Source organism: Salvelinus alpinus, chromosome 7 (assembly GCF_045679555.1).
Source record: "Salvelinus alpinus chromosome 7, SLU_Salpinus.1, whole genome shotgun sequence".
Taxonomy (NCBI): Eukaryota; Metazoa; Chordata; class Actinopteri; order Salmoniformes; family Salmonidae; genus Salvelinus; species Salvelinus alpinus.
This window is the reverse complement of record NC_092092.1, coordinates 85,245,942-85,259,653: the sequence shown is the minus strand read 5'-3', so window position 1 is coordinate 85,259,653 and position 13,712 is coordinate 85,245,942. Positions and strand designations below refer to the sequence as shown.

Sequence of the window (13,712 nt, the reverse complement as noted above, 5' to 3'; positions counted from 1 at the left end):
CTCACGGTTCACTACACTGTCATCTGGTTCCCCCTGGACCTCACGGTTCACTACACTGTCATCTGGTTCCCTCTGGACCTCACGGTTCACTACACTGTCATCTGGTTCACTACACTGTCATCTAGTTCACTACACTGTCATCTGGTTCCCCCTGGACCTCACGGTTCACTACACTGTCATCTAGTTCCCCCTGGACCTCACGGTTCACTACACTGTCATCTGGTTCCCCCTGGACCTCACGGTTCACTACACTGTCATCTGGTTCCCTCTGGACCTCACGGTTCACTACACTGTCATCTGGTTCCCCCTGGACCTCACGGTTCACTACACTGTCATCTGGTTCCCTCTGGACCTCACGGTTCACTACACTGTCATCTGGTTCCCCCTGGACCTCACGGTTCACTACACTGTCATCTAGTTCCCTCTGGACCTCACGGTTCACTACACTGTCATCTGGTTCCCCCTGGACCTCATGGTTCACTACACTGTCATCTGGTTCCCCCTGGACCTCACGGTTCACTACACTGTCATCTGGTTCCCCCTGGACCTCACGGTTCACTACACTGTCATCTGGTTCCCCCTGGACCTCACGGTTCACTACACTGTCATCTGGTTCCCTCTGGACCTCACGGTTCACTACACTGTCATCTGGTTCACTACACTGTCATCTAGTTCACTACACTGTCATCTGGTTCACTACACTGTCATTTAGTTCACTACACTGTCATCTAGTTCACTACACTGTCATTTAGTTCACTACACTGTCATCTGGTTAACTACACTGTCATCTAGTTCACTACACTGTCATCTGGTTCACTACACTGTCATCTAGTTCACTACACTGTCATCTAGTTCACTACACTGTCATCTAGTTCACTACACTGTCATCTAGTTCACTACACTGTCATCTAGTTCACTACACTGTCATCTGGTTCACTACACTGTCATCTAGTTCACTACACTGTCATCTAGTTCACTCTGATCTCCTCTGGACAACAGCAGCTGCAAACTGACATCAGACCTAAATAAGGTATTTTTAGATTGAGACCAAACGTAGAAAATATATCAGTGACATTACAGCCTTATTATACTGTATATATAATGTTGAAGTCGGAAGTTTACATACACTTGGGTTGGAGTCATTAAAACTAGTTTTTCAACCACTCCACAAAATTCTTGTTAACAAACTATAGTTTTGGCAAGATGGTTAGGACATCTACTTTGTGCATGACACAAGTCATTTTTCCAACAATTGTTTACAGACAGATTATTTCACTTATAATTCACTGTATCACAATTCCAGTGGGTCAGAAGTTTACATACACTAAGTTGACTGTGCCTTTAAACAGCTTGGAAAATCCCCGAAAATAATGTCATGTGTTGGTTTTAGAAGCTTCTGATAGGCTAATTGACATAATTTGAGTCAATTAGAGGTGTACCTGTGGATGTATTTCAAGACCTACCTTCAATCTCAGTGCCTCTTTGCTTTACATCATGGGAAAATCAAAAGAAACCACGTTCATCTGTACAAACAATAGTACACAAGTATAAACACCATGAGACCACGCAGTCGTCATACCGCTCAGGAAGGAGACGCGTTCTGTCTCCTAGAAATTAACGTACTTCGGTGCAAAAAAGTGCAAATCAATCCCAGAGCAACAGCAAAGGACCTTGTGAAGATGCTGGAGGAAACAGGTACAAAATTATCTATATCCACAGTAAAACGAGTCCTATATCGACATAACCTGAAAGGCCGCTCAGCAAGGAAGAAGCCACTGCTCCAAAACCGCCATTAAATAGCCAGACTACGGTTTGCAACTGCACATGGGGACAAAGATTGTACTTTTTGGAGAAATGTCCTCTGGTCTGATGAGATAAAAATAGAACTGTTTGGCCATAATGACCATTGTTATTTTTGGAGGATAAAGGGGGAAGCTTGCAATCCAAAGAACACCATCCCAACCATGAAGCACGGGGGTGGCAGCATCATGTTGTGGGGGTGCTTTGCTGCAGGAGGGACTGGTGCACTTCACAAAATAGATGGCATCATGAGGTAGGAAAATTATGTGGATATATTGAAGCAACATCTCAAGACATCAGTCAGGAAGTTAAAGCTTGGTTCCAAATGGGTCTTCCAAATGCACAATGACCCCAAGCATACTTCCAAAGTTGTGGCAAAATGGCGTAAGGACAACAAAGTCAAGGTATTGGAGTGGCTCTCACAAAGCTCTGACCTCAATCCTATAGAAAATGTGTGGGCAGAACTGAAAAATTGTGTGCGAACAAGGAGGCCTACAAACCTGACTCAGTTACACCAGCTCTATCAGGAGGAATGGGCCAAAATTCACCCAACTTATTGTGGGAAGCTTGTGGAAGGCAACCCAAAACATTTGACCCAAGTTTAACAATTTAAAGGCAAGGCTCCCAAATACTAATTGAGTGGATGTAAATTTCTGACCCACTGGAAATGTGATGAAAGAAATAAAAGCTGAAAGAAATCATTCTCTCTACTATTATTCTGACATTTCACATTCTTAAAATAAAGTGGTGATCCTAACCGACCTAAGACAGGGAATTTTTACTAGGATTAAATGTCAGGAATTGTGATAAACTGAGTTTAAATGTATTTGGCTAAGGTGTATGTAAAATATTTGTCCAGTACGAGGTGAGTAAATCGTTGTTCTGATATCTAGAAGCTATTTTCGTTCATAAGAGACGGTGGCAGAAACATTATGTACAAAATAAGTTACAAATAATGTGAAAAAACACACAATTGGTTAGGAGCCCTGTAAAACAGCAGCCATTTTAATTTTCATCGTGCTGAAATGTCTCTAGTTCGGTTTCAGCCAATCACCTCCTGAGGTTTCAGTTCCCTTCGTGCTATTGAATGTCTATTTGATTTGTGCACTGACCTGCAAAGGAGTCTGTTAAGTGGTGTGTGTGTGTGTGTGTGTGTGTGTGTGTGTGTGTGTGTGTGTGTGTGTGTGTGTGTGTGTGTGTGTGTGTGTGTGTGTGTGTGTGTGTGTGTGTGTGTGTGTGTGTGTGTGTGTGTGTGTGTGTGTGTGTGTGTGTGTGTGTGTGTGTGTGTGTGTGTGTGTGTGTGTGTGTGTGTGTGTGTGTGTGCGTGCGTGCGTGTGTGCATGCACACCTCCATGCATTTTCCTCCGTGTGTGTGTGCTTCCGTGAGTGTGTGTATTTTAAGTACACTGTGTGACCCTGGCAGTATAAACCAATTTTCTGTACATCAAGCTTTCACTATAGTTTATAGCAGTGTGTGACCAGAATAAACACTCTGATAAACAATAATTTACTCTTTAACCTCATTAACCTACCTCGTATGGGACTCAAGAAGGTTGAAACCTAGCTGTCAGAGAATGACATCAAGATGTCAGGGGCTGTCTCGGAGATGTAAGACTGTGCTCGATACCCTTCATTTAAATGATTACTTCATTTCCATTTTCTTGTCATCATAGTCCAGTAGCCTTGACGACATCATAGTCCAGTAGGCTTGACGACATTAGAGTCCAGTAGCCTTGACGGCATTAGAGTCCAGTAGCCTTGACGACATCATAGTCCAGTAGCCTTGACGACATTAGAGTCCAGTAGCCTTGGCGACATTAGAGTCCAGTAGCCTTGACGACATTAGAGTCCAGTAGCCTTGACGACATTAGAGTCCAGTAGCCTTGACGACATTAGAGTCCAGTAGCCTTGACGGCATTAGAGTCCAGTAGCCTTGTCGACATTAGAGTCCAGTAGCCTTGACAGCATTCGAGTCCAGTAGCCTTGACGACATTAGAGTCCAGTAGCCTTGACGGCATTAGAGTCCAGTAGCCTTGACAACATCATAGTCCAGTAGCCTTGACGACATTAGAGTCCAGTAGCCTTGACGACATTAGAGTCCAATAGCCTTGACGACATTAGAGTCCAGTAGCCTTGACGACATTCAATTCCAGTGGCCTTGACGACATTAGAGTCCAGTAGCCTTGACGACATTCGAGTCCAGTAGCCTTGACAACATTCGAGTCCAGTAGCCTTGACGACATTAGAGTCCAGTAGCCTTGACGACATTCAATTCCAGTAGCCTTGACGACATTAGAGTCCAGTAGCCTTGACGACATTAGAGTCCAGTAGCCTTGACGACATTAGAGTCCAGTAGCCTTGACGACATCATAGTCCAGTAGCCGTGACGACATTAGAGTCCAGTAGCCGTGACGACATTAGAGTCCAGTAGCCGTGAAAACATTAGAGTCCAGTAGCCGTGAAGACATTAGAGTCCAGTAGCCGTGAATACATTAGAGTCCAGTAGCCTTACCGACATTAGAGTCCAGCAGCCTTGACGACATTAGAGTCCAGTAGCCTTGACGACATTAGAGTCCAGTAGCCGTGACGACATTAGAGTCCAGTAGCCGTGAAGACATTAGAGTCCAGTAGCCGTGAAGACATTAGAGTCCAGTAGCCTTGACGACATTAGAGTCCAGTAGCCGTGACGACATTAGAGTCCAGTAGCCGTGAATACATTAGAGTCCAGTAGCCTTACCGACATTAGAGTCCAGCAGCCTTGACGACATTAGAGTCCAGTAGCCTTGACGACATTAGAGTCCAGTAGCCGTGACGACATTAGAGTCCAGTAGCCGTGAAGACATTAGAGTCCAGTAGCCGTGAAGACATTAGAGTCCAGTAGCCTTGACGTCATTAGAGTCCAGTAGCCTTGACGACATTAGAGTCCAGTAGCCTTGACGACATTAGAGTCCAGTAGCCGTGAAGACATTAGAGTCCAGTAGCCGTGAAGACATTAGAGTCCAGTAGCCTTGACGACATTAGAGTCCAGTAGCCTTGACGTCATTAGAGTCCAGTAGCCTTGACGACATTAGAGTCCAGTAGCCTTGACGACATTAGAGTCCAGTAGCCTTGACGACATTAGAGTCCAGTAGCCGTGAAGACATTAGAGTCCAGTAGCCGTGAAGACATTAGAGTCCAGTAGCCGTGAAGACATTAGAGTCCAGTAGCCGTGAAGACATTAGAGTCCAGTAGCCTTGACGACATTAGAGTCCAGTAGCCTTGACGACATTAGAGTCCAGTAGCGTTGACGACATTAGAGTCCAGTAGCCGTGACGACATTAGAGTCCAGTAGCCTTGACGACATTAGAGTCCAGTAGCCTTGATGACATTAGAGTCCAGTAGCCTTGACGACATTAGAGTCCAGTAGCCTTGACGACATTAGAGTCCAGTAGCCTTGACGACATTAGAGTCCAGTAGCCTTGACGACATTAGAGTCCAGTAGCCTTGACGACATTAGAGTCTAGTAGCCTTGACGACATTAGAGTCCAGTAGCCTTGACGACATTAGAACCTGACTCTTGAGAGTTCCGGTCGTATTAAATGTCAAAGAACAAGTTTATTTCATGTTGAGCTTTTCAAATTCTCATCCGAAGTGACAAAACAGCCATCTGGAGTTCAGAGTTCATCTTGAATGTGAAAGACAGAGCTCGGATAGAGCCTCATTTTATTTTACAAAATGTTGTGTCGTCTTCCTCCTCTGTGTGGACTGAATCTCAGGAAGCTGATTAATTTAACCTGACAGGTGTGAGGTGAATTCCTTCCAGTGTTTTAGCGAGCTGAGGTGTTTTAGCAAATCTGTCGTCTCAGGTCTGCAGAGAGTACAGGAGGTCAGCTTGGCCAGGCTAATGGCTATCGGGCATCAGTCACAACTCAACACTGCTATCCCATTAGGAAGACAAGCTATCATTAGGACACAACACAGACAGGCTAGCACGTACGTACACATACACATTTTCTCCTCTCTCTTGTCTCTGAGTAACATGCCAAATATTTTTATAATAACATGAGAGGAAAGGACCCGTGTCAGGGAGTTATATATACCCTCCATTGGACCACAATTACACACACGCACACAATTACACACACACACTCAGAGGGGCAGAGGGGATGTCAGGATAGGAAGAAATGAGAGAGAGAGAGAGAGAGAGAGAGAGAGAGAGAGAGAGAGAGAGAGAGAGAGAGAGAGAGAGAGAGAGAGAGAGAGAGAGAGAGAGAGAGAGAGAGAGAGAGAGAGAGAGAGAGAGAGAGAGAGAGAGAGAGAGAGAGAGAGAGAGAGAGAGAGAGAGAGAGAGAGAGAGAAAGCTCGACATTAAAGCGAGAAAGAGACACATTAACATGACAAGTGTTATGAGACCGTAGCAGATAATGTCTTTGTGTGATGACTGTACATACTATTTACGACGCAGGCTAATATTATCCCTGACCTGAACCGCACTAAGCTGTAGAAATGAGGGAAGAGAAGAAGAGAGGAGAGGAAAAGGTCAATGTGAGAATGTGTGTTTCATGATGAGCGATGTGTGTATAGTCCTCTCTGGCCTTCCCTGGTCACGGAGGCCGTGCGGCGAAGCGCTACGCGGAGAGGAGGAGTGATGAAGGAGGTTGGAAATGGCCAGTCTGTCAGCGATATAGGACTCAGAGCAGTAAATTAATATTACACGCCTCTTAAAGCTGTTTTATTTTGGGATTTACTGGTCTCCCCTGAGAGAGAGAGAGAGACAGAGAGAGAAAGGATTTTATTTGGGTCTCAGCTCATCTGCTCTGCTAATGCGGCGGCAATTGACCTCGCTCAAATACTATTTTATTAGCAACTGGGTTCTTGTCACATTATGGACATTTCTTACCGAAAAACAAGGAATATATTTTTTTAAATATACAACACATGTTCTCCAATGCTGTCCTTTGTAGAAAAACATATGTTGAGAAAACATGGGAGTTATGGAAATAGCTGTCTGTGTTGAGTTACAATCATTACCTCCCCTATATTTCTCACCACTCCTCTCTTCTCTCCTACTCTCTCTTCTCCTCCTCCTGTCGTCTCCTCTCCTCTCCTCTCCTCTCCTCTCCTCCTTTCCTCTCCTCTCCCCCCTCCTCTCCTCCCCTCCCCTCCTTTCCTCTCCTCCCCTCCTCTCCTCCTCTCCTCTCCTCTCCTCTCCTCTCCTCCTTTCCTCTCCTCTCCCCCCTCCTCTCCTCCCCTCCCCTCCTTTCCTCTCCTCCCCTCCTCTCCTCCCCTCCTCTCCTCTCCTCTCCTCTCCTCCCCTCCTCTACTCATCCTCTCCTCTATCCTCCTCTCCTCATCTCCTCTCTCCTCCTCTCTCCTCTCCTCCTCTCCTCTCTCCTCCTCTCCTCCCCTCCTCTCCTCTCCTCCTCTCCTCTACCACTTGTGATGTGAGTTCTAGCGGTAGACAGACAGCAGAACTATATCACATAGTGTGACTGACTGACTGACTGGATTTATGACCAGCAGTCAGTCAGTCAGTCAGTCAGCTGTGCTCTTTAGAGCTAGGAGATTAAGAGCAGGAGATCTCCGTCCTGAGATAGGGCTCAGGGTTCACCCAGAGAAAGACTAAGGTTAGTCAATGAAAACCCTCAGTAGCTTCAGATTTGAGTTATTTCAGTGTGAGTGTCTGAACACGAAACCAGGACACACACGTACTGTACACAATGCCCGCTACTCAATGGAGACATTGTGTGTTTGCCATGTACCGTTGTTGTTGACTGTAACAAAGACACAGGGCAGAGGTAAATTCACCTCACTGAATTCGGGAGAGTATAGCTAGTCTTCTCCACTCTGAAACCAATGGAACAGCAAGGTCTCTCAACCTAAAGGCCCAGGAAGACATTGTGAAAAATCATCTGTTTCTGGGTATTCTACCTATTGACAGATTGTGGTAATATTGTGTGCCTTTACTAAAATCACTTTTTTTCTGTCTGTTAGTCTATCTATTGACTGTTTCTAACAAGTGGTTTCAGGGTATATAAGTTAATACAACTATTGTATTTGGTTGTCTTTTCAACAGAAATATTTTTCTTTCTCTTTCCTGTTTGTCTCCCAGTTGGTTCGGAGCACGTTGCCACGGCGACACTTCCTGCCTCTTTCAACGATCTGTTACCTCACTTCCTGGTGGAGCCTGACGATGAGTACATAGTGAAGAACAAGCCCGTCACCCTGACCTGTCGCTCCACCCCGGCAACACAGATCTACTTCAAATGTAACGGGGAGTGGGTTCATCAGGATGATCACCTGATAGAGCGCACCGTGGACCCTGCAACAGGTAAACCAGTTACTAGGTCATTCAGCAGAGGCTTTGATCAGACGTGGCTTACAGATTCCTAACACTTAGTATTTGCTTGTACATTGACAGGAAGTGACCTCACAGCAGTATGTTTTCAACATACAAGTAGATTACATTGATTTAGACCACAGCCACAGGGCTCTTAGTGCCTGGAACAATGACAATGGCATGCTATGAGCGTGCCACCTCCTCCACCTCCTCCATCTACTCCACCTCCTCCACCTCCTCCACCACCTGCACCTCCTCCACCTCCTCCACCATCTACTCCACCTCCTCCAACTCCTCCAACTCCTCCACCTCCTCCATCTCCTCCACCTCCTCCATCTACTCCACCTCCTCCACCTCCTCCACCACCTCTACCTCCTCCATCTCCTCCACCTCCTCCATCTCCTCTACCTCCTCCACCTCCTCCATCTCCTCCACCTCCTCCACCTCCTCTACCTCCTCTACCTCCTCCATCTCCTCCACCTCCTCCATCTCCTCTACCTCCTCTACCTCCTCCATCTCCTCCTCCATCTCCTCCACCTCCTCCACCTCCTCCACCTCCTCCACCTCCACCATCTACTCCACCTCCTCCACCTCCTCCATCTCCTCCACCTCCTCCATCTACTCCACCTCCTCCACCTCCTCCACCACCTCTTCCTCCTCCATCTCCTCCACCTCCTCCATCTCCTCTACCTCCTCCACCTCCTCCATCTCCTCTACCTCCTCCACCTCCTCTACCTCCTCCATCTCCTCCACCTCCTCCATCTCCTCTACCTCCTCCAACTCCTCCACCTCCTCCATCTCCTCCATCTCCTCCACCTCCTCCACCTCCTCCACCTCCTCTACCTCCATCGCCTCATCCGCCTCCTCCATCTCCTCCACCTCCTCCATCTCCTCTACCCCCTCCACCTCCTCCATCTCCTCCACCTCCTCCACCTCCTCTACCTCCTCTACCTCCTCTACCTCCTCCATCTCCTCCACCTCCTCCATCTCCTCTACCTCCTCCATCTCCTCCTCCATCTCCTCCTCCATCTCCTCCACCTCCTCCACCTCCTCCACCTCCTCCACCTCCACCATCTACTCCACCTTCTCCACCTCCTCCACCTCCTCCATCTCCTCCACCTCCTCCATCTACTCCACCTCCTCCACCTCCTCCACCACCTCTTCCTCCTCCATCTCCTCCACCTCCTCCATCTCCTCTACCTCCTCCACCTCCTCCATCTCCTCCACCTCCTCCACCTCCTCTACCTCCTCCATCTCCTCCACCTCCTCCACCTCCTCTACCTCCATCGCCTCATCCGCCTCCTCCGTCTCCTCCGCCTCCTTTACCTCCTCCATCTCCTCCATCTCCTCCACCTCCTCCACCTCCTCCATCTCCTCTACCTCCATCGCCTCATCCGCCTCCTCCGTCTCCTCCGCCTCCTTTACCTCCTCCATCTCCTCCATCTCCTCCACCTCCTCCATCTCCTCTACCTCCTCCACCTCCTCCACCTCCTCCATCTCCTCCATCTCCTCCACCTCCTCCACCTCCTCCATATCCTCTACCTCCATCGCCTCATCCGCCTCCTCCGTCTCCTCCGCCTCTTTTACCTCCTCTTCCTCCTCCATCTCCTCCACCTCCTCTACCTCCTCCATCTCCTCCATCTCCTCCACCTCCTCCACCTCCTCCACCTCCTCTACCTCCTCCATCTCCTCCATCTCCTCCACCTCCTCCATCTCCTCCACCTCCTCCATCTCCTCCATCTCCTCCACCTCCTCCATCTCCTCCACCTCCTCTACCTCCCCCACCTCCTCCATCTCCTCCACCTCCTCCACCTCCTCCATATCCTCTACCTCCATCGCCTCATCCGCCTCCTCCGTCTCCTCCGCCTCTTTTACCTCCTCTTCCTCCTCCATCTCCTCCACCTCCTCTACCTCCTCCATCTCCTCCATCTCCTCCACCTCCTCCACCTCCTCCACCTCCTCTACCTCCTCCATCTCCTCCATCTCCTCCACCTCCTCCATCTCCTCCACCTCCTCCATCTCCTCCATCTCCTCCACCTCCTCCATCTCCTCCACCTCCTCTACCTCCCCCACCTCCTCCATCTCCTCCACCTCCTCCACCTCCTCCATCTCCTCCACCTCCTCCATCTCCTCCATCTCCTCCACCTCCTCTACCTCCCCCACCTCCTCCATCTCCTCCACCTCCTCCATCTCTGCCAGCTCTGCCATCTCTGCCAGCTCTGCCATCTCTGCCAGCTCTCCCATCTCTGCCAGCTCTGCCATCTCTGCCATCTCTGCCATCTCTGCCATCTCCTCCACCTCCTCCACCTCTGCCAGCTCTGCCTTCTCCTCCTCCACCTCTGCCATCTCCTCCACCTCCTCCACCTCTTCCATCTCCTCCACCTCCTCCACCTCTGCCATCTCTGCCAGCTCTGCCATCTCTGCCATCTCTACCAGCTCTTCCATCTCCTCCACCTCCTCCACCTCCTCCACCTCCTCCATCTCTGCCATCTCTGCCATCTCCTCCATCTCCTCCACCTCTTCCATCTCTACCAGCTCTGCCACCTCCTCCACCTCTGCCATCTCTACCAGCTCTGCCATCTCCTCCACCTCCTCCAACTCCTCCATCTCTACCAGCTCTGCCATCTCTTCCATCTCCTCCATCTCCTCCACCTCCTCCACCTCCTCCACCTCCTCCATCTCTGCCATCTCTGCCACCTCCTCCACCTCTTCCAACTCCTCCATCTCTGCCATCTCTGCCACCTCCTCCACCTCCTCCACCTCCTCCATCTCTGCCATCTCTGCCAGCTCCTCCACCTCCTCCACCTCCTCCACCTCCTCCACCTCCTCCACCTCCTCCACCTCCTCCATCTCTGCCATCTCTGCCAGCTCCTCCACCTCCTCCATCTCTGCCATCTCTGCCAGCTCCTCCACCTCCTCCACCTCCTCCTTCTCCTCCATCTCCTCCACCTCCTCCACCTCCTCCATCTCTGCCATCTCTGCCAGCTCCTCCACCTCCTCCATCTCCTCCACCTCCTCCACCTCCTCCACCTCCTCCATCTCTGCCATCTCTGCCAGCTCCTCCACCTCCTCCATCTCTGCCATCTCTGCCACCTCCTCCAACTCCTCCACCTCTGCCATCTCTGCCAGCTCCTCCACCTCCTCCATCTCTGCCATCTCTGCCACCTCCTCCAACTCCTCCACCTCCTCCATCTCCTCCACCTCCTCCACCTCCTCCACCTCCTCCATCTCTGCCATCTCTGCCACCTCCTCCATCTCTGCCATCTCTGCCAGCTCCTCCACCTCCTCCACCTCCTCCTTCTCCTCCATCTCCTCCACCTCCTCCACCTCCTCCACCTCCTCCATCTCTGCCATCTCTGCCAGCTCCTCCACCTCCTCCATCTCTGCCATCTCTGCCACCTCCTCCAACTCCTCCACCTCTGCCATCTCTGCCACCTCCTCCACCTCCTCCACCTCTGCCATCTCTGCCACCTCCTCCAACTCCTCCACCTCCTCCATCTCCTCCACCTCCTCCACCTCCTCCACCTCCTCCACCTCCTCCATCTCTGCCATCTCTGCCAGCTCATCCACCTCCTCCATCTCTGCCATCTCTGCCACCTCCTCCAACTCCTCCACCTCTGCCATCTCTGCCACCTCCTCCACCTCCTCCAACTCTGCCATCTCTGCCACCTCCTCCAACTCCTCCACCTCCTCCATCTCCTCCACCTCCTCCACCTCCACCTCCTCCACCTCCTCCACCTCCTCCACCTCCTCCATCTCCTCCACCTCCTCCACCTCCACCTCCTCCACCTCCTCCACCTCCTCCAACTCCTCCACCTCCTCCACCCTCCACCTCCTCCACCTCCTCCACCTCCTCCACCTCCTCCATCTCCTCCACCTCCTCCACCTCCACCTCCTCCACCTCCTCCACCTCCTCCACCTCCTCCACCTCCTCCACCTCTGCCATCTCTGCCAGCTCTTCCCTGAGCGCGGCAGCTTGTTGTGACTGTCAGGTACACTCAGTCTAGTTGGGATCTGGTCCAGGGTTCTGGTTATGCATTGTATTACCTCCATCTCCATGGATACATCATGTAAAGCTCATATTAGTAATCTGTGGTGTGATTACTACGGTTGTGGGCTTGACAAGTATGTTTTGGTTGTCAAGGTAACATTAACCATCTTGGTTCATCTCTTAGATGTCTCCCTTTTCTCACCGTGGTATGCAGTTATCTGTTATACCATAATGTTAGTTTTCCTCTGGTCTGCCCTCCAATCCCCTGGCGGTGTCTGTCTCTGGGCCCTGTCACCAACTGCTCTCTCTCTCTCTAGCCATCTCTCTCTCTCTCCAACTCTCTCTCTCTCCCCAACTCTCTCTCTCTCCACTCCTCCGTGGTCCGTCCGAACAGGACAGGATGAAATACAAGTCCTATTACAAGGCTGCAGCTAATAATGCTTTATCAATTAGAAGGTGGTTCAAGGCTATTATAATCATCCAGGACTCTCCTCCCCTCTCCTCCCCTATTCTCCCCTCCCTTCCACTCTCCTCCACTCTCCTCTCCTTTTCTCCCCTCCCCTCTCCTCTCCTCCCCTCCACTCCACTCTCCTCTCCTTTTCTCCCCTCTCCTCTCCTCTCCTCTCCTCTCCTCTCCTCTCCTCTCTCTCCTCTCCTCTCCTCTCCTCTCCTCTCCTCTCCTCTCCTCTCCTCTCCTCTCCTATTCTCCCCTCCCCCTCTCCTCTCCTCCCGTCCCCTCCACTCTCCTCTCCTCTCCTCCACTCTCCTCTCCTATTCTCCCCTCCCCCTCTCCTCTCCTCCCGTCCCGTCCCCTCCACTCTCCTCTCCTCTCTTCCCGTCCCCTCCACTCTCCTCTCCTCTCCTCTCCTCTCCTCTCCTCTCCTCTCCTCTCCTCTCCTCTCCTCTCCTCTCCTCTCCTATTCTCCCCTCCCCCTCTCCTCTCCTCCCGTCCCCTCCACTCTCCTCTCCTCTCCTCCACTCTCCTCTCCTATTCTCCCCTCCCCCTCTCCTCTCCTCCCGTCCCGTCCCCTCCACTCTCCTCTCCTCTCTTCCCGTCCCCTCCACTCTCCTCTCCTCTCCTATTCTCCCCTCCCGTCCCCTCCCCTCCTGTCTCCTCCCCTCCCCTCCTCTCTCCTGCTTCTCCTATTCCCTGCTGTTCATTAGAGCTCAGGGTTCTCAGGAATTTGAAGATAGCAGCGTATCGGCTTCTGCTTAAATTGTGTGTTGGACTGTTCTCCGATAGGCTGATAGCCCATTAAAGATCATGTTTAATTACTGCTCTGTTCAGCCACCCCATCCATTAGGAACTGAGGACTGTTAAATGTACTCCTAAATGTCCCTGTATTTTAGTAAGTAAAAATAGAGGACAGTTCAGTTTGCACAATTGTTCAGCAACAAAATATCTAATTCATCCAAGTTACAACTTAAAATAGACAGACGGACAGAAATCCAGACACAGACTGAAATCTCGACACAGGACGGAATCCAGGAAGGACAGAATCCAGACAGGACAGAATCCCGACACAGGACAGAATCCAGACAGGACATAATCCAGGCAGGACGGAATCCAGACAGGGCAGAATCCAGACAGGACAGAATCCA

At 50.5% G+C, this 13,712-nt stretch overlaps 1 protein-coding gene across 1 annotated transcript in view; it reads left to right on the top strand.

The window, feature by feature from the left end:
• The window catches only part of LOC139581794 (netrin receptor UNC5A-like), a 643,974-nt gene that overhangs the window by 299,416 nt on the left and 330,846 nt on the right, over positions 1-13,712 (top strand). The window contains exon 2 of the mRNA XM_071411970.1: positions 7,892-8,110. Coding sequence (XP_071268071.1) covers positions 7,892-8,110 — 219 coding nt within the window. The remainder of the gene's footprint in view (positions 1-7,891; positions 8,111-13,712) is intronic.